At 33.3% G+C, this 22804-nt stretch overlaps 1 protein-coding gene across 7 annotated transcripts in view; it reads right to left on the bottom strand.

Moving 5' to 3' along the window:
* The window catches only part of LOC145245893 (uncharacterized), a 321405-nt gene that overhangs the window by 63561 nt on the left and 235040 nt on the right, over positions 1-22804 (bottom strand). For all 7 annotated transcript variants that reach the window (XM_080107620.1, XM_080107621.1, XM_080107622.1 and 4 more), the window contains 4 exons: positions 13449-15554; positions 11121-11426; positions 5596-5667; positions 3205-3250 (listed from right to left, as the gene is read on the bottom strand). In XM_080107620.1, the coding sequence (XP_079963746.1) occupies positions 3205-3250; positions 5596-5667; positions 11121-11426; positions 13449-15554 (2530 nt within the window). The remainder of the gene's footprint in view (positions 1-3204; positions 3251-5595; positions 5668-11120; positions 11427-13448; positions 15555-22804) is intronic.

Below are 22804 nucleotides of genomic sequence, written 5' to 3'. Positions count from 1 at the left end.
ATTATAACAAGGGAATAAAAGAGATACATTAACTGGGTAAGAATGATCTTTCAAAATCTATTTTTGAAAATATTTTTGGGTAGTTTGGTTTAGGATTGAGGTTATTCAATGCCATAGCAATTTTGGTAAAATTTTTTAAGCTACAAGTTCTTTATATCTTCAAATATTTATTCATGAAGTTTGATTTCATTGTCTTGTTTAACAGCATATCAACCCTTTTCAGGTTATTTAATATCAAGTATAACAATTTTGGTAAAATTTTATTTTTCAAATTCTTCATATCTGTAAGTATTTATTCATGGTGGTTGAGTTTTTTTTGTGTATATAGTGGAATTTTAAAGTTTTGCAAAAGGAAGGTAAAAAAAAAAACAATTTTAGGTCAGGAAGCCAGTTATTTTTGGAAGATATTCAGCAAAAGTTCAGAATAGTTAACACTTAAGAACTCATAAACTCAGGCAGACTCCTTAGCCTTTTGGCTAAGAGCTAAACATAGCATCTGTTTTCCACTTCATCTCTTCTGTCCTCGGATAGTAAAGAAAAGCAAAAAAAAAAAACTTCTAGACTGAAGCATTTTTAATTTTTGTCTCACTACAAAGTCAGAGATTTGCAGCATCTCAAATACCAAAAACCGGATGATAATAAACCCAAACCAACAAACATAGTTATTGTTTCACAAACCACCACAAAATGATAATTTAACTTAACTGAGGAAATTTTAATTTTTGTTTAAATCCAGAGTGCCTCCTTTTTGGGGAGCCTGCTAGTATCTATATAATTATAAAACTCTGTGGACCGTCCAACCGCCCATACTTGCATCTTGTCTAACAAAAACATTGTTGTCATAGAAATCAGCTTGTTTTTAATAAAATTCACACTCCTTTCTACAGTGCAATTATATTAAGCACAAATAAACCTCAGTCTTTGCTTAACTTGTGGACATAGTTTGAATCATAAAACGTATGTTTTTTTTCGACTTTAGCTGATGGCACTCAAATCATATATTTTTTTTTTACTTTTGAAATCATGACTATATATTGGCTACATTATGAAATAATTGACTCTATAACACTAAACACAAAATTTGCGTAAATCAAAATATCATATTTAAGTGTAGCCCTGCTAGTAATAACGTAACATGTGGCTGCAGCCGAGATTGAACCCACCACACGAGTTTTGTAGTGTAATTCAAATCTTGTCCGTAGCTGAATACTTGATGTTTCGCCAAGTCTATCAAGGGTATTTTTTTATCGTGACACCATCACTAGATGGGTTGCCTACCATGGCCTAAGACAGCCCCATCTATCCTCGAGAGAAGAATAGACTGCACCAGTTTCCCAACCTGGTATTTTATCTTGTGGTACATACAGCGCCTTGCCTTCCCAAATGGTCACCCATCTGGTACTGACTAGGCTCGACATCGCTAGTAATAATGTAATGACTAAATAATGTGATTATAACGATTGCTGTTGTTATTAGGTTTTTTTTTTAATTGTAGATCTGGTATTTGTACAGTTTAATCAAGACATTAAAAAATGAAAATATCAAAAAAAAGTTTATATTGTATGTATCCGTTTTGAACTGAAAATCTCTGAAAAAAATTTTAACTTAATTTCATCAAGTAGTTGTTTTTTTTTTTTACAGCAAAAAAAAAAAAAAAAAAAACAATTTGCAAAAGGTTCGATTTTTAGAAAGAAAAGCTAGTATTAAAGATTAAAGTAGACGGCACTTTAAATTGAGTTATCTCCCCGTGGTGTGTCCTAAAAATCAAAAAAAAAAAAAAAAATTCAAAGATCTTCCTTCAATGTGCTGTCATAAAAACGTGTTTTTCTGCTGTAAAAAAAAAAAACAAAACAAAAAAAAACTACTAGATGAAATTAAGTGAAATTTTTTTTCAGAGATTTTCAGTTCAAAACAGATACGTATAATACAACCTTTTTTTGATATTTTCATTTTTTAATGCCTTGATTAAACTGTACAAGTACTGGAGATATTTTTGTTTTTGTAAAAGATGGATTTGTAGATTACTTTGAATTTGTTATATACAACACTTAGTCTTTCCAGACAGTCGCCCATTTAGTATATTGGCTTGCCTGAAGGTTACTTAACTTTGGTAATGTAACCCTTGAATATGATGTAAATAAAATTTAAATTAAGATTTTTTTTTTTTTATAGACGAGTAATTTTGATTTAAAGGTGGAATATGCACAGGGGAGTTATAGCTAGTAGAAAAGAAGACATGAAGCCCAGATTTGGAAGTGAATGTGTGTGTATGTTTTTTTTTTTTTTTTTTAAGGAAGGAGTTTTAGTTTAATAATAAGCATTTAATCTTTTTAAAAGGAAAGGTAGTTTGCTTGAACCACTTCTGGTAAACAAGTATACAAGTGTATAAAAAGGCTTTTAACAATGTGGAATGCAATGATGTTGAAGTGACGAGATGTATGAACAAAAACAAACGAAAGTATTACGATTATAAATCTTCGTATATTTGTTTTTTTTTTCCCAAATAATTCACATATATAAATCAGTAAATATGGACTTACTGTTTTATATAACTGCAGATGGTAAAATGCCTTTGATAACTTCGAAAATATGCTTCTTTTTCAAAAAGAAAACAAACCATAAGAATGCCATAAAAATGGAACAGGAATACAAAATCAGGCCAGACCTTCGCTCATTTGTCTGTTTTGGTTAATATGTTATGTCACTTCCACACCTGGTATTCCACATTGCTAACAGCCTTCTTACACACTTATATACTTAATCTTTTGCAGAGAAACAAGAAATCAGATGGTTAATTAAAACAGAAAATGTTGTGAGAGTCTAAATGATGACCACATTACTAAATATCACTTCAATTTATCATCTCCATTCAGTCTTCAGAGACAATGGATAATCCCTGTAAGGCTAGCTGCGTATGTAATTGTGAAACAAGGGTTGCACAATCACCAACCACACCTCTCTTGAATTGATATTGTGTGACTGCAGTAGCAGGGAGAAGTCCAGAATGGCTGGAAACTGCCGAGATAAGCAGAGAGCATATATGGCACTTGGTATTCACAAATGGCCACCCATTTAGTATTGACCAGGCTCAATGTGGCTTAACTTCAGTAATCTATAATCTAATGGGAACATGATTATGCCGTATATATCACTTCAATTGGTGTGATAACGAAAACTGAAAAAAAAAAAAAAAAAAAAACTCACGTGTCCCTTCATGCGCTGGCCTGCCATTCGCACTTTTATTTAAAGTCTGAAAAAAAAAAAAAATTACAAATTGAAAACTAAAAATCAAATTAAAAATAAAACAAAGGAATTAGATCTCGTTTACGATTGTCGAATCCATAGGTCAGTGAGTAGAACAGCTGACTATCAATTAGATGGTTGTGGGTTTGATTCCTGGCTAAAGGTGGTGCTAGTCTATATATATATATATATCTGTTCTAGGTTCGATCCTCGGCTTGGGAGAGGTGTTAGTCTAGCGGCACTGATGAGTTGTGAAACAACGAAACAGGTCTGTATGTCGATGACTAAAATATATTTTATATATATATATATATAAAAAGTCAATATTTTTGATTTGAAAATAGATTGTTTTGCTTTGCGGAAAATCAGTATTTATAATTTTACGATTCAGTGTATGACATTAAACATTGCTTTGAAACAGCTGTAAACAACCAAAATGCCTTGGTGTATACTCTTTATTTGAAACTTGATTATGGAAAATATTTTGATTCACCAAACTCTCTCTATCTCTCTCTCTATATATATATAATATATATATATATATAGTAAGCTATGAAAATATATATATGGCAATTAAGCTTATATATATATAATATATAAGCTTACTTTAGTTTCATAACTTACTATATATATCATGCACTGAATAGGAGAAATTCATTAGAAAAAGGCAACTGTAAACTTTAGTCCAATATAAGTATTAATAAGTATTAATGCTTATATTTATCCCAACCAAATAAAAAAGCTCGATATGATGACCGTTGGAAATGGAGCTTAATGCAAGAAGCATAAATGAAAACTGTAAACCAAAATTTACATGTAAAATTAATTTTTCGACTGAAGAGAAAACTTTGAAACTCTGTGGAATAAGATATATTAACCGCCTTTACTTATTGGAGGTATTCTGTTGAAAAAAAAATTTTACATGTAAATTTTGGTTTACAGTTTTCATGTATGCTTCTTGTGTGTATATATATATATATATATATTACTTTTTATTTGTTTTACATATTTATTTATATGTTGTGACACATTCATGAGCATGTTTCAGTTACAAGTAACTAGAGACCCCTTCAGGCGGTACTGCTTGTACAAGAGTAGAGCCTGCAATAAAAATTGGAAAAAAGGTTTACAGTAGATTTTAATCAAAATAGGAATCACATGATATTCAAAAATAAAATAAATGCTGTTATTGTTTTGAATATCATGTGACTCATTTTTAATAAGATTTACTGCAAACCTTTTTCCAATTTTCATTACGGACTCTACTTTTGTATGAATAATATCACCTGAAAACGTCTCAAGTTACTTGTAACTCACTGACCGAAACATGCTCATGAATGTGTAGCAACATATAAATGTGTATGCAAAACAAATAAAAAGTATATCTTGCCCTACTTCCGTATTGAGCACCCTTGCATGAATCTCAAAGTTGTTTCACCTCTGGAAAATATTAACCACGAATAATTCATATATATATATATATATATATAGATAGATAGATAGAAATACACACAAATGGCATTATATTATTGAGGTTGAATATATATATATATATATATATATATATGTGTGTGTGTGTGTGTATATTTAGGCAAGAATTTTTATTAAAAATAACAGAAATCTGCTTAATTATAATCTGATATAATCGATGTCAAAATTTTTTTTAAACACTTTTAAAAACTTATTATTCAAAATTAAATATATGTAAAAATGCAAAATTAAATATATGTAAAAAATATTAAATAAAATAAAAATATATGTAAAATATATGTAAAAATATTAAATATATGTAAAAATGATAGAAAAAGATGTTCTGCCATTTTTAGCATTTCCCTTCCAATTCCACATTTTCTATTATTAGCCAACTTAGAAAAATAAACAAACATATGCAAATAAGTTGAGATTTTTTTTGTTTTAGTCCAGTCATTAAAAGTATACAACACTTTTTTTTTTTTTTTACAAATGAACTGTTCTTTATTTATTTTAGATATTATAAATCTATATGGAGATGTAAAACAGATTTTTAAATTTGTATTTCTGTGCTAAACCATTAAACAATTTACATAGGTTACACGTACATAGATAATTATATTTTATCTACAAAGAAAACACAAACACTGATATTGGTTCAAAAAAGTAATTTGTATTGAAACAAAACAGAATATACAGAGAGAAAAAGTTGTAGCACGTAATGCCAAGATGGCTTACTACAAAAATACACAGGTCACACCTCGATACTTTATGCCCTATTTATACAGTTCGGAAGAGTTCATATCTTGTGCATAGGTGAGTCCTCACAACAATCACGAAATATTTTCGTTTGATCACTGGCCGTATGGAAATATAACTTACCTGAAATAATTTGGCATAATACAGAAGTTCTTCATTCGAAATCCCAGCTTTGTCATCACTGCACAGAGCATTCTGTTAAAAAGGACAGGGAAACAAAACAATTAAACACATTAACAGAAGAATTAAAAAAAAAAAAATGATCAATATCGAATCGTTTATCATCTAAACAACATCTTTTTGATACAAGATATTTAAAACAAACAACAAAAAAATAAAATATATTTTTGATGTAGACAATGCCTTTGATGTACTTTTTCACAAGTGAAATGTAAAATACCCCAGATAACCCAACACCTCTGCCTTGCATAATTGAAGGTCATATTAGCAAGGATTTCTACTTCACCAAATTGGAGACAAAAAAAAAAGGGATTAACCAGAAGTGATACTACTATATTTTTTTCCTGGAGATGTTCTAGTGTTCCCTTTTAGCTGACCGAAAAACAATCATTTATAGTTTTCATGTCAAATCATAATACAACCTTACGTATTGTTAATTTTGGAGAGAAAACGCTTCGTTTATATTAGAAAAAAATCGATGAAAATATTTGATAAATCTTCACTAATATATCTTAATTCAATGAGAATTTTTTAAATTTTATATTTAGGTTTATTTTATTTTAGACAAACTATTTTTGTAGAGAACTAAAAATATCCAACTAGGTGTAGGTTAAAAAGACAAAATATTTTTATTTAATCAATAAATAAAAATTTGCCTTTAGTTTCAATATTTTATACCATCGTGTGTTCTAATCTTTATACGGTATCACCACATTGACACGCCGGTTCCTGTGCATCACCAAAGTTAAGCAATGTTGAGTCTGGTCAGTACTAAAATGGGTGACCATTTGGGAATTCCAGATGCTATATGTGTTCTCCGCTTATCTCGGCATTGTTTCCAGTCATCCTGGACTTCTCCTTGCCACTAGACTCAAGCAGTGTCAATTCAGTAGAGGTATGGTTGGAAATTATGTAACCATTGCCTTACAATTTCACGTGCTGCTACTCTTAAAGGGAGTATCCATTGTCTTTCAAGAGTGAATGGAGGCATCGCATCATCCTAATCTAACTGTGGCGTGACCGCCTCCAGGAGCCGTAGAGCTCCCATTGGGAGGAGATTAAGACCCCCGAAACACTGAGTAAGGCCGGGCAACTATGCTTGTATTAACTGTTAAGCATTATTGGGTGCCCGGGCAGCGGCGGGTAACCTGGCTGAAAGGAAGAGTTAAGTAATGAATTTATTGTGTGTTGTAAAACAGACATATACTTTTTATTGTTGGGGAAAAGTGACAAATTCGATGCTGTTTTGAAATCATCATGAATATGATTTCAATTCTGGGGCCAGATGAGAGGTCAAGGGATTGGTCTCTGTTCGTGGGAGTTGAAACCTGCGAACATTCGCAGATTCACCAGCACACACGTATTAGATCGGGAGTTCCTCAGAATGACGTGCTGATTGGTGATTGGTCTGGTAAGCGACCATACCTACCCTATCACCTTCCAATATAAGTGAATGCCTGCACCAAAAATCTCAGAGTTAAGCTGGATCTCGAGAGAATTTAACACTAATCAAAGAGACGCCGTTGCACCTCACTTTCCTCGACCGTCACCACCACAAAACACGTAGAGTGAGATTCAATAATGTGTTTTGCAAGAAAATTTACTGAGTTTGTCTTCATTTTGTGTGCATGAAAATCTATTCCCTTCCAGCGTGATACGGCATATCAACCCGAAGGTGAAATCGACGCTGAAACCGACCAACCAGATCCCACTGTGCTGAGAGAACTCGCGGAGAGTTCCTTCAAAACATTATCACGATATGTGTATGAAGGTTCATACCTGTTACCGGTGACCTGAGACAAGGGACCCGTTCACATAACACTAGACAACTTTTTTTATTAAATATAGCGTTCCAGTTATATCCTGACTGATATCAATTATCATCATAAGACTAAATAATTTTTAATAAAAATGAATGTAAAATATTTAATGTTATTAACTTATAATTTTAGCGACAAAATTTCAGAAAAGTTGAGAAACCAAGCATAAACAGATACTTTGACTCATAAAGACGATTTTTACCCCTACTCGACAGTTGAAGACAGCCGATTTCAGTTCCAGTAAACGCCAGCACCAACAAGTAACCACCCCCAAACCAACACTAATCACCAGTAACCACTAGTGCAGACAATCACAGCAAGTAGCTTTTGCTAGCTGCCACTGCCAGACAATGTCCTACCGGGAAATCAGATGATTTAATTTTGGCCATGGCCTCCAGTGCCTGCTATTTTCTAGGGTGTCCCCCACTAACAACCATAGTTTGATTTGTTTTCTGAGAGGAAGATGTCATTTACGGAATCAGTTTTGGCTTTGTGTCATTCTTCCACCAGGCAACACTGGTACACAGGTCCTGCTAGTATATAGGATAAACATGATTTTTACCTTTGTACTTAGCTTTCTTTTACTACATTTTATATAAAAGAAAATATTGTTTCGTTAATCATTCATGCCAAGTATTGGCCCATATTGCTAAAAGCAAAAATAAAAAACATTTTCAATCAATTCCATCGATTTTAATGTTTAATGTAAAAAGCAGTTGATAGTGTGTGTTTCCAGCTAAAACAAAACAAAAAAAACAAAAACAAAGACCCACAAAATTGGTATTTTTTTGATCAGCATTGCCCCGAATGAATAATAGCTAAAATTTAAAAAAATAAAAATTAATTCTTTGCTCTGAAACTTGAACAGACTTTGTCAGGGGAAGTAAGTTTTTCAGCAAGTTTTATCTACTAACTAAAAGGAAGTAACAGAATTTTTAATCAAGGAGTTAATTCCTTTATGCCAACTCATTCCCCATAAAAAGGAGTTGTCTGTGTGTGTATAAAGAGAGGAGTGAAGAAAATAGATGGGATGGGAAGGGATAAAATGGAGTAAAGAGGGAGATAGAGAAATAGAAGTTTTACACTTTCACCTAGGCAACACTAGGTAGCCCTGCTAGTGACAAATAAAAGAAGATGCAGGAGTATTTACTCTCACAGCTAAAAATCCTAACACTGTCACCCTGATCATGTATATTTTTAACAGTGGGGTGCGGGATATGAAGTAGTCCCAGAAATGGTTGAAACAGTTTACTATTTAGACATTACATTATTTCATGTATATTTTTAGCAGTGGGTTGGGGGGATATGAAACCAGTCCCAGAAATGGTTGAAACAGCTTCATATTAAAACATTACTTTATTTCATGCATATTTTTTAACAGAAGTCAGACCCGGGATTAAATGTGATAAGCGCAAATATATACTAGCAGAAAGTGTCGCCCAGTATTGAATGAGATAGGTGGAAAACATATAGTAGCAGAATACCCAATGTCGCCCAGGATCGAATTAGATAGGTGAAAGATATATACAAGCAGAATATACGGCGTCACCCAGGATTGGATAAGATAGATGGAACATATATACTATGAGAATACACGGAATTGATTGATGTGTTTGTAATAATCATCCCAGGCAATATATCACAGTTATTATTTAAGTAAGGGGGAGCGACATATTGGGTCTAAGTTATGAAAATTGTCGAAATTAGTAACGTATGCAAGAATTATGAAAAATGATGAAATGTGAGTTATTTGATTGGTGTGTTTGTAATGAAATAATAAGCTCAGACAATATATCAAAGTTCTTATATTAGTAGGAGGGGAGCATAATGTGGGTTTTTAGTTATAAAAAATGATTGCCGAAATTGGTAACATATCCAAGAATTATGAAAAATGATGAAATGTGAGTTATTTGATTGATGTGCTTGTAATGAAATAAGCAGCCCAGCAAATATATCAAAGGTATTATTTTAGTAAGGAGAAGGCTATAAGGTGTGTTAAATATATGAGAAATTATTGTCAAAATTAGTAACATATCCAAGAATTATGAAAACTGAAAAATGTGAGTTAATTGATTAGTGTGTTGTAATGAAAAAAATCAGCACAGACAATAAATCAAAGTTATTATTTAGTAAATGGGGGGGGGGAAATATTGGTTAAAATTATGAAAAATGATTGTCGAAATAAGTAACATATCCAAGAATTAAGAAAAATGATGAAATGTGAATTAATTGATGCGTGTGTTTGTAATGAAATAATCAGCCTATACAATATATCAAAGTTATTATATTAGTAAGGTGTGCGAAATGGTGAGTTACAAATAATGAAAAATTATTGACATAATTAGTATCATATCCAAGAATTTATTACATATGAAAAATACCGCTGTGGAATTTCCACAGGTCCCGCTAGTTTCTCATAAATTGGACTGTGAATACACAATACACCAGAGGTATTATCATCATAAGCAAAACAATAGCACAACAATAGCCTGAATAAAAGTTATTTGTTATATAAATATTATTTGACTACATATGTGCATACATGTTATAACTAGTGGCTTAATCATGCTGGATTTCAAAAGGAATCACAGCTGAAACATATATGCATGCATGTATGTAGGCGTAAATTGTTTCTATAAAGAAAATTATCCAATAAAGTTAGATATGTATATATACTTATATATTTATATGTATGGGATTCACTCCTTGTTGTGGTGGCACTACCTGTGTTACCTACGAATGAACTGATCCATGCACAATAAATACTGGAAGGCAAGGCTGTAAGGTGAGAGTCGATATCCGGTGGACCAACTGAGGTTGTTTGTTAGCAGTACGAACAACCATCGCTTTTGTATGTTCTTTCCATTTTGCTACTCTATTCCTGTGTTCTTTTTTCTTTGTAACCCGTTAAACAGAGTTATAGCACTCCTAATACAATGAAATGATTATGTATTTTGGAACACATTTGTTAGGCATAAGGGGTTCTAATATGTGCTATGTTTAGTTTAATTTTGTTTTATGCAAAATAGGTAAAAACGGAGTGGAATTCCTATGTGAAACTTCAGATTCTTCCAATTTTTGTAAAGTTTAACAATAGGTAAATGATCAATTACTAAATATTCCAAATTTTTGTTCTTTTGGAGTATTTTAAAGGATTTTTAAGGGGGGACACACTATCAACATAACCTACCATTTGAATTTGATCCATAATCATGAAGATTCTCTCAATTTCAATTTCTTCTTAAGACTTGTCAAGATTAAATCTTAAATTTTAGACATTTTTCTAGAATCAAAATGACGTAATGAATTTAAACCAAAAATCGAATAAGGATTCTAGACATAATGCCTAGTATCATAACTTGATTTTAATCCTTTTTAAGGAGACATAAAAGTGGTGCAGAATTGTTTGAGGAATTCATTTTCTAGTAATCTTATAAAATTGATGGAAGCAATTAAATTAAGGAAACTAATTGTTTTTATACTCTTGCCCTTTGAAACGGTTTAAAATTTAACAAAAAAAAACAACAAACAAAACAAAAACAAAAAAAACAAAACAAAAAAAAAAAAACAAAAAAAAAAACAACAAAAACTGCCGTCACCAGCACAACCACCAAAATAAAAAAATAAATAAAAAAGAGAGGTACTAACCTTTCTTTCCTGAAGAATCTCCAGCAGGAGTTCAAGCTGGGAAGCTGATTCCATGACATCGGGCAAATTGGCCTCAATGTCCGTGAGTATTGCCACCTTTGCCTGCCACGCTTCATATTCCGCGTGGGGCATTTTCACATCGCTTGTCGTCTTTGCATCTGTCATCGATTTATTCTTCGGCTCGTCTTGCTGTTGCTGCTGGGTGAGTGCCGGTTCGGAGGGCTCGGCTGGCATTTGTTCCTCATTGCATGATTTCGTGGGGGTAGTTTTCTCACCAGCAGGCGTAGTGTGCTCATTTGTGGGAACCTGAAAATGGAAATTAAAAAAATTATGAGCAAAAATAATTTTTGCAAAGACTTTTGGTGGAGTGCATAAAGCACTTGGTATAATTAAGTTCTAAATGACACTTTTCCAGAGGTTGAAGGTTCAATCCTCAATGCGGGCGATACTAAGAATACAATTGCGAATTACTTACAACTTCAACCCGATCATGACTGAAGAAATGAAAGTATGCAACTCTCATGGATTAAATAAAGGGTTCCATTTGAAATTCCATGTAGATTTCCAAGGTCCAATAAGATACATCTGAAGAAGGTCAGAGGTTACATCTACCGAAATGTTATGAAAATAACACTAAAGATGTGAACAGTAGTCTGAAGAATTCAGATAATATAAAAATATCTTCTTTGGGGAAAAAAAAAGCCAGAAATTTATTTTTTTTTTAGTTTACTTAAAAACTCAATTTCAATTCCTGACTAGAAAATTATATACGAGTCTTGTTGCATTCGCGATCTGATTAGAAGGCGAGAAAAGACGTATTATGCAAATTCTGCTATTCGAATTAGATGGAAGTACAAACTATTGGATAAAATATGAGAAAAAGAGAGTGAGGGAGAGAAAGAGGGAGAAATGAATACAATTGAGAAAAGGGAGGAGAAAGAGAGAAAGGAGGCGAGGCAGAGAAATAGAAGGGAAGATATGGGTAGGAAGGGAAATGGACAGAAGAGAGGGCGAGAGACAAAAGAGAGAGAGAGAGAGAGAGAGAGAGAGAGAGAGATATGGAAAGCAATAAGTTGTATAGCCGTATGCAGAAATGAATACAGCATCCAAATAAAAAATGTTTCAAAATTGTCTCTATGTCCACAGCATTTCTGGTAAAATTAATAAATATGAAAAATGCTTATATTTTAACCCAATCAAAAATGTCACCACTTTAATATAAATAGTATTGTATGTAGAACTAGATATGACAACCAGTTTTTAAAAAATTTCATTCACCCAAATAAGTCATACTCATGTGTGTCATGAGTAAGTTTCTGGAATCTGTGTTAAACAGAGAAGTTATCAACCACCTCAACAGAAACAACCTCCTCAATGCAATATGGTTTTCACTCTGCTAGATCTGCAGCTGAGTAACTAACTGCTATGGAGATCCATCTGTGTAGAGACAATTTTAAAACACTTTTTATTTGGATGTTGCATCCAGTTTTAAATATAACACTACATTTACACTTCAAATGCAGGCAATTAAAATTAAGTTGCCTGCATTTCCCTTATAAATCTAGCCCCTCTCACAATAGTTTCTTAATGCCAGTATCCCTAAGGGATGCCGGCATTAATACGGTGAGCTTCTGATTTCTGCCCATCAACTACTACTCTTATGAACTATCAGAGAGGAATGATTTAATAATTGAGAAGACATTTCCAGCTATTCTGTAGCTGAAGATCTTGTGTAGCAGGCGTTTATGTTACACCCTATCAAAAGCCTTTGATATGTCAAGAGCAATTGCCCTAGAAACAAGGCCTATGTCAAGAGATTCACTAATCCTGTGAGATATTACTGTTAGTACATCAGCTGCAGATCTAGCAGAGTGAAAACCATATTGCACTGAGGAGGTTGTTTCTGTTGAGGTGGTTGGTCACTTTTATGTTTAACACAGATTCCAGAAACTTACTAATGATGCACAGGAATCTGACTGGTCCATACTGAGAGGGAAATGACTAATTGCCTGAATTTTTAAATACAGGGCAGACTGAAGAGGTTTTTCCAGGGTATTGGGAAGCATTTCTCCTTAAGACAACATTGAAACAGCTTTGTAAGTATGGGAGCTAGTTCTGGTTGAAGCTTTTTGAGCACTATAATTGGAATGCCATCAGGGTCAGTTGCTTTACAGGGATCAAGATTTTTGATAAGCTTGGCAATATCATGCAAATTTGTACTAAATATAGTTAGACTACATCTAGGATTGTGAATTCCATGGATGACATCCTCATGAAAATTAATGCATTAGCAGAAAAAAAAAAAAAAAATGATGGAATTGTGCTTACCTGATTCTTTGATGATTTGTGGAATGTTCTGGTTTCTGCATAAACAGTTTTATGGACCTCTTCGTCTTGATAAATGATCGGATCGTGTCGGATTCCTTTGACAAAGTTCATGAATTCGGTCTGAAAGTCTCTGAGTTTCTCGCATTTCTTTTGCATTTCTTTTTGCAGCGCTTGGATAAGCATGGCTAGTTCTTTCTGTGACATCTGTAAAAGTTCCTCAAATATCGGATCCGCCAAAGAAGAGTCATTTATCTTACTCTCCGAGAGGAACTTTTTAGGTGAGAAAAGGATTTCACCACTTTCGTTGGTCAACCATTGGTCGGAATGAGCGCTATGACTAATATCCTTCAAGGCCAATTCCAACTTTTCTATTAAGATTAGATATCGATTTTCTGTACTTGGAAGGAGCTGGTTACTATTTGATGATTCTGAGGAATGTTGGATTTCTGGGGAGCTTTTTTGACTGTCAGACTCTTCGATGATTTCCTCTCGAATGGCATGGCGTTCACTGATTTGTTGAAGCTTTGCGATAACAAGTTCTTTTTCATGCCGGACGGCTGCTAGTTCTTGTTCTAGTTGTTTCTTGGAGGTCTCGTGGTCGGCAAAAGTATCTTTCACATTTTCCAACCGTAAACGGAATGATTGGAGTTGCTCTCGAAGGGCTCTATTGGCTTCCTCTTCGGCCACCAACCGTTCCTGCGTTTCAGCCTCCAACTTTTGCAGCTCGGCGACTCTCTTTTGTTCTTCTTCGAGTTGAGCCTCACTTGCACGGAGCTGCACCAGTAAGTCTTTACCACCATCACTCCTGTCCTTTTGGAATTTCTGGAGCTCTTCTTTCTGACTTTCACACGTGTCTTCGAGTTCCATCACCTTCTCCATCAGATTCTCTTCGTGTTCTTCCAAGAGACGCATCTTTTCTGCTGTCACCTTTTGCTGGGATTCAACATCCCGCAGTTTGTTCACTTCAGCCAGCAGCTCAGAGTTCTCTTTTTCTAATTCACAGAGACGCTCATAGTTTAGAGAAATTGATGAACTATTTTTTTGACGTGACGAATTCTTAGAGCCATCGACTTTCGATCGCAGTTCTTGGTTCTCGACTTCCAACTCTTGGATTCGGACAAACAAGGAAGAAGTTGATGCTTCCTGCTTGATGGTTGATGAAGACTCTTCAGACACACCTTTTCTGGTCTTGTTTTCTTCTTCAAGTGACTGGATCTTTGCAGTCAGTTCCTTCTCTTTTGCTTCCGACTGATCGAGGCAACTCTTCAAGGAGTTGTTCTCATTCTTCAACTGTTCGCTGATCTGTCTCTCTTTAAAGCAGAGATCGTCACTCTTCTGCCGGCAACTTAACAGCTCGACTTTGAGGGCACTAATGATCTGCTGTGTCTGGCTCTCAGGATCTGCCAGGGTGTCGAACGCGTTCAGCAGATTCTCTTGGGAAACGTTGAGCTCCTTTATCTGATCCTCATAGCTCAGCATCTTCTCAACAGTGAAGTCAGCGTGTTCACAAAGTTTAAGCTTGGCCAACAGTTGCTTCTCTCTCTGCTCCATTTCAATGATAGTCTCGCTCAGCTTCTGTTCAGTTTCCTGAAGTCTCTCCACACGGTCTTCTAACGCCTCAATCTTAGCATTCCTCGACTCTGTCACACTGTACAAACGAGCTTCTGTTTCTTTTAGCTTCGACTCAACTTCGGACATAGCACGAGACTCCTCGGAATCAGTAAGGTTCTCGCTGAATGATAGTTCTGAAGCAAGAGACACTCCAGTCTCAAATCTTTCCTCTTCATCAATCAGCTTGCTCTGGAGTTCTTTGTTGAGCGATTCCAACATCTTAATTTTCTCTTGAAGACATTCAGTCTTGTTTGCTTCAGCATCAGCAATCTGCTTCCAGTGTTCCCTCAGAAGGGTCTCACTTTCCTCCAGTTCACTAACTTTGGCTCTCAACTCTTCATTCTGCTTTTCAAGGTTAGCTATCTTCTGTAGAATCTCAGCATTCTTGGAACAGTCTTCTCTGGAACGGAGGCTCTCGCGGAGGTAGTTTTCATCTTCTCGGAGTTCAGCTAGCTTGCGGGCATTACGGAGTTCAGTTTCTTCTAAAGCTAGGATCTGGAATCAATAAAAAGTTTCGTAAGTTGCAATAAATACATACACAACAGGTAGCCATCACATTTCAACATATAAATAGATATAATAATTGGGATCAATTGTACTTGAGGCACTCCAAAATGAGCAATGACCAAAAGGATACATTTCGCCGAAAAGTTGTGAAAAATGACACTCAAGATGAGAACAATAGTCTGAAGAATCTAAATAATATGAATAACCAATCCTCATCCCAAAAATTCAGAAATATAATGCATGTTATTGTTTGGATTCACAAAATAACGTTCTGTAAATAATTTTTTTTCAACTAAAAATATGCATGAAACAAAACGAAAAAAGATGCTTGTAAATAACACAATGTATATTTTAGTCGATTAGTTAAACTTTTTATAAATAGCCCCCCCCCAACCCACCCCCATTCAATAACAAAAAAAAATTTGTGAACGCAAACTTATCACTGTACGCATTGTTTTTGTTTATTAAACAACCGGAAATTAAAATTAAAAAAAAAAAAGAAGAAAATAGTATCAATGCAAAATATCATCTTTTGGTCAGTGCTCTTCTGGGGGTGCCTCAAGCACAGTTGTTCATAAATTCTTTCAACAATGATACACTATTATAGAAACTATTAAACACCGATTATTATGAAATATTAAACAATGATACACTATTATAGAAACAATATTATAATATCTCAATCATTGAAATAAAACATCAAAATTATATACAAGTAAATCCTTAGAAATATTTACCAATAAGTGTAAAAAAAAAAAAAAAAAAAAAAATTTAAAATCGAGGAATAATTTCGGTTATGCAAACATGCCAACTTTTATAATTTTGTTGCGCCACAATTTTTACTTCAAATTAAAAACCTCATTATTCAATGTCCACTTCTTGAGTTTTTAAAAATTTTGGTTGGTCAATAAAGATTCATCTGACAAGTCTTATATGGTTTCGTTTTCTTCTTCGACTAACTAGACCCTTATATTTAATTTCACTTATTAATGTTGGCAACCGCCACGTGGTCCCTCCTGTAAGTACTCAATTCTAAAAAGATTTGTGAAAGTAATTAATAGAAGTCAGTCAAGACTGCCATACCATATTGGTTCAATTGAAAATTATTTAGAAAATAAAATTATACTTCTGCTTAAAAAAGATGTATTGGAGCCTAAAATATAAAATCTGAGTTTAAAACATATGCCTGAGTTTGTATATATATATATATATATATATATATATATATGTGTGTGTGAGAGAGAGAGAGAGAGAGAGAGAGAGAGAGAGAAATTATACCAAAGTTTAAATTATATATATATATATATATATATATATATAATTTAAACATAAGTCTGACGACTTCTCACGATAATGAAACGCGGAATATTCTGTGTAGCTTAATTGCCATATATATTTTCATAACTTACCACATAGTTAGTCAATACCTATGTATTGAGCACTGTTGAAGTAAATACTGAAAATTTACGCATAAAATTATATCTTCATATATTAATTTATGTGATTAAATGAAGTAGTCATATTATATATATATTAAAATTTTACCAGAGATTTAAAGAAAATATTTCTGAGCTTTAAAAAAAAAATAAAATGACGAAACAAGAACTAACTTCAGTTTTAATATAAAAGTAAATTCTTTATTTCAGTATTGTTTTACTGAGTGGTAAAAAAATCATTGTTTTGTTAAAATCACAATAAAAACAATGAGAGATTCTCAAATCATTTAGCATCTCAGTTTAAAATAGTTTAACTTGTTTTCTTTTCTCAAAATAATCAAAGATTGCTATGCATTCAAAAAAGTCTCCAAAGTTTTGTACATTGAAAGTTGGCACATCTGAATATTCAAAGACTGAAACTATTTTTTGATAATACTAAAGATTTAAAAAAAATATTAACCACAAAAAGAAAAAAAAAACAAAAAAAAACTGTACATTTTACACAAAACGGATTTATATTTTAAATGTACATATCTAAGACGAAGATTTAAATATTTAATGCAACATAAAAAGATACAATTACAAACATAGATATTAAAAAGAAAGTAAAAAAAAACAAACACACAATTCTCAATCAAAAAAAATTAGAAACAAATCATCATAATGGGGTGATACCACCATGATCAGCATCATCTACTAATTTTTTTTTTTTAAATAATGATTAGAGATTCTTCACTTCAATGCGTCAAGACACTGGGGTTCAAGCCTCAATCAAGTTATACCAAAGCCTAAAAAAATGGTACTTTTCACTCTGAAAAGAAGTACTGCTTTCCCTTACACTTTAGTGTAGTAGTTTCAGGTGACTTTTGACTACGGTCAACCACTTATTTTATTATAAAGTTATTGAATATCGTAAAAAAAATAAAAAAATCCATAATGCAAATGACGATTGAATTGAACACCATTCAAATAATAAATCTAATAAGGTCATGTTCACTCTCCTTCGTCAAAGACATCTATGCTGGATGGGCAATGTGCACCACATAGACAATGGTCGAATCCCAAAAGGTATTCTCTACGGTGAACTCACTACTGGCAAAAGGAAAATTGGTCGTCCTTACCTCCGCTATCTTGACGTGTGTAAACGCAACATGAAAGCATGTGATATTTACCCTATCAGCTGAGAACTCAAAGCTAAAGTCCGCAACATCTGGAGACAAACGGTAACCAAAGGCCTGACCACTAGCAAAAGGTCCATCGCAGAATGGGCGGAGACCAAAAGACTATTCAGGAAGGCTAGTCAACAAAATTCAACAGACCACCAACACGACACACCGACCTTCACCTGTAATATCTGCCACCGACAATGTAGGTCAACAAGAGGCTTATTCAGCCATAAAAGACGGTGTTCGACCACCTCTACAGGCGCAATTTCATACTCTTCTAGACTACCAGATGCCAACATTAAGGTCATTAGTGTAAAAATCCTCCGTGTTTCTAAGACTAAAAAAATACTTACTTGTGTATGGGAATATTAACTCCTACTTTCTTTTAATATCACTAAGGAAGTATGTGGAATCAGATAAAGTACGTCTTTGATAAAAATTGATTCAAAATACTTTTTTTTTTGAATTTTGAAAAAGGGCCTGATCTGTGAAAAATTACCATCTTGAAACAAAATTTCATATTGGAATAATCGATGAAATATAGAGCGAACTAATACTGCGTTTCTGGTGTCCACAAATTCATCCACATTACTGTATATATTAGACTAACTGGCTGTCCGGCGTTACCCGGTTGTACGATACACTGAAACATGATATTTTAGTTTGCGCAGATTACATATGTATTATTATAGAATCAATCCTCTATTGATTATTATATATTATGAGGAAAAATTTGCCCGGTGGACTAATTTGAAAAAATAAAATAAATGATAACGCTATTCATCAAATTCTGTCCATTTACAATATCATGTCAGCTGATATTTGGGCTTGATGATGAATGCCCTGGAAAAGTCACTTCTGATTTATGTTTAGTCTTAAAATATGCAAACAAAGAAATGATTTGCTGCAATTTTAAATGGTACCTCTTATTTTATCATAAATTGAACTCATTAATAAGAAAAAAAATTAAAATAAAATGGTGAGGTACACCGGGGCTTGAACAAGGGATCATTTGATCTGTAGTTGAATGTTCTACCACTGAGCTATATCTCCAGATGACAATAAAATTGTTTTTTTTTTTTTTTAAAGATGAAATGATTTGCTGAGATTTTATTATTTCCCTTGCCCAGTGTAACGTAAAATATTCCCCTGTAAAAATGCTATTTTTTCACCTATAAGAGAGAAAGACTATTTTTAAAATCGGATTTTTAAAATTTTCGATACTTATTGGATGAATTTCTGTACAAAACATATCTAAGAACACTGCCAGGCATATAAATTACCTTTGCATAATATTTGCAAAAGATGGGCTCAGCCGTTTCAGAACCTATGAGGAAGGAACTCACACAGAGTGACATTTATATAATAGTAGAAATATATACAATGATGATGATGATGATGATGGTGGTGGTTGTGGTCGTGGGTGTGTCTCAAATTGATGTAAGCAAAAACTCTCTTCTAATCAGGGTAACACATTCTGTATTCAGCATGCAGTGCAAAATGTTGTAAACAGCAAGAAAAAAAATGTTTTTTTAAAGCAAGCCATATTGATTTCAAACCCAAAATGTTGTATTTCAAATTATAGTAGAAACAATAATGAAATATACAAATAATAATAATAATAATAATCTATATATTAATACCATAGTACCCCCCCCTTTTTTTAAATTTTTTTACATAGGAATCACCACTTATCAAGGCCCAGAGGCCACTCGAGGATAAAGGTTAAAGTGTCTACAATAGTCAATGGGACAATATCACAGTAATCGTTAGAAGTGTAAATTTGGTAAATTGGATTATTTACGGGGAAAGGCTCATCAAGAACTTGTTTACATTGGACTTGAAGATGACCATATTATAATCAGTTGGAAAGCAGGCAAACGAAAGACAGTTCCACAGGCTGCAGTTCTAAGAAAGAAGCCTTCTCCATGGAATCTATGTTGGTTTAGGCACGGATAAAGAGTGGGCGAAATTATTGATAGTGTTTTCAGCTAGACGAGTGTTTCTCGTGAAAGTTTGGCGAGGGGAGACCATAGATTGGAGCTCAGACGAGCACTTGCCATGAAAATAACGATAAAGCAGAGACAGGCTTGCAACGTCTCTTCTTAACGTATGTACGTGTGTCACTGTTTCCCGATTATAAGTTATTCGATCGGGAGATCCTATTTATTAAACCAGAGGATAGACGGTGATAACATATTATGAACATTAAATTACAATGTAAATACGTTAATTTAATGTTCGTAGTATGTTGTCACCTTCTATCCTCATTTTTAATAGATAAAATCTCCCAATCATCAAAGACTCAATGTAAAAAAAAAATTAAATAAATAAAAAACAATGGGCCATATGTGAAACTAAAATATACCTTCTTGATCTGGCTAGGATCCAAGAGTAGTATCTGTTCTGTCTAAATATGGTATAATGATATTGTTTGCATTGAGCCTCCATACAATAGGAATATGTCAAAAAGGATATTGGAAATAAACTGTAATAAGCAGATATATTCTGACACTACATTAACAAGATTACTTAGATAAATATTTTTAGTTTAAAAAAAAAAAAGGGTTACACTAATATAACGGGGTCTCCATTCACACTGGACGTCCACAGAATGCCTGGCAGCAATATATTACATATGAAAGATGCGGCTGTGGAATTTCCACAGGTCCTGCTAGTATAATAACAATAATAATACTAATAATACAGATAGTATGATTAGCAACAAGTAGAATTGTCTTATATCCTCTGGAACTTTGGGATTCCAATAAATCACCTAAAACAGACTGAAAGCCAGATGTGATTTTACTAACAACTTTGAAGAGAAGAAATCGATGTGGAAATTGAGGTGAAATCAAAAGAATAAATGGACACAGAAAATAGTGAAATACGAAGGTCACAGAGATACTGCTCAGAGTGATTGGAATCGTTTGAGAGAAATTGATAGAGATATTGGAAGAATTGATTGTGTTGGTCGTTTTGTTTTATGGCATATCAACACTTTTCAGGTTATTTAAGGTTGAATGTAGTAATTCGGAAAAAAAAAAAAGAAAAGATTTATGCTTACAGTTCTTTATATCTTCAAATATTTATTCATGGAGTTTTGTTTGCTTGTCCTGTTTTGCAGCATATCAATCCTTTTTAGGTTATTTTATGCTAAATCCAGTAATTTTGGAAAAAAAAAAGATTATATGCTTCAAGTTGTTCAATATTTATTCATGGTGTTTAGTTTGGTTGTTGTGTAGAGAAAAATTGTTTTTTTTTCTTTTGTTTTTGCAGAACATGATTGAGTTTTACAAAGAGATCAATGTTTGGTGCATTTAAGTCAGGCAGTCGACATCTTCAGACAGCCTGATCTGGTAGCATGAGTATTTTGGGTGAACAATAAAGCGAAATGAAAGAAAAATAAATGGACACAAAAACTGCTTATAACCAGAATATTTAGGATGGTCCAAAAGAATTCCATAAAGATACTGAAGAATTGAAGAACCAATGAAGAATCGGAACCATATAGATGATGGCTGTATTAAAAATCAGCATCTCTTTCTCTCTCTCTCTCTCTCTCTATATATATATATATATATATATATATATATATACCTTTTTTGTTTGTGTGAGGAACGATCTCTATCAAACTACTTTGTCAACGTTTAATTTACAGAATTGAAACTTGATATATATATATATATATATATATATATATGGGATTAGAATTTGTGGAACAAATTCGATTTGGTTTTTAGCCAATAAAAATAGCTGCTAAAGGGTCAAAATTAAAAAAAAAAAAATGGAATTTGGCAGGTGTAAGTTGACTTAAAGTGCTTTTCTATGCATGTGCAAATATACATTTATAAGCTAAACTCTGTTAATTTTTAGCTTTGGTAACCATGTGCTGTTAGCTCAAATGGTAACGAATAATGCTTCCCGTAGTAGAACGACTCCCGGTGTGTTTGAGGTATTGTGGTGAATGAGATCTTTAGCTAGGATCAGCATAGACTAGCAAAGATACAGTGACAAGAATGACCATATACACTCTCTCCCCAATTTTTGAATGGCCTTGTTTTTTTTTTTATTACTGTTTTACTGTCAACTTTTCAGAGTAAATAAAAAAAATACATAACTCAAGTAGCTTCATGCTTTGTCTGGAGCGACTATGCAATTGCTACAGCTGTGTATCTAGAAAACGGAGCTGTTAAACCTGGCATAGTGATGTGGGACAAAGAAAAAGAAGCAATCTTTGTAGAAGTTAGCGTCTCCAATGTTACTGGTTTAAACACGGCTGAGAAGGAAAAGATAAAATACCAAGGTCTTATGTATGACATGAAAAGAAACTGGAATCTTGGGAACAATCCCCAGAATATTCCTGAACTGAAGAGGACCATCACAACCAAAATCAGGGCAGCACCAAAAGCTATTGACAGTTTTGTATGTTGTGTCCAGCTGTGCTTATTATAAAATAGCAAGACTGTTGCACATTTATGACTAGAACTTGGTGGACAAGTCAGATATAGACTGAAGTTTATTTGTGCCAAACATGGCTGAATTGCAGATAAGATTGTGTATTTTATTAATGATTTCATAGGCGACATTTTTTGGCGAGTGGGAAGGGAATCTATTTTAAATTAGTGTTGGGATG

Source organism: Euprymna scolopes, chromosome 23 (assembly GCF_053919585.1).
Source record: "Euprymna scolopes isolate OS-2025 chromosome 23, ASM5391958v1, whole genome shotgun sequence".
NCBI lineage: Eukaryota > Metazoa > Mollusca > Cephalopoda > Sepiida > Sepiolidae > Euprymna > Euprymna scolopes.
Note: the sequence above shows the minus strand (reverse complement) of the source record. Positions and strands in the feature narration are given on the sequence as shown.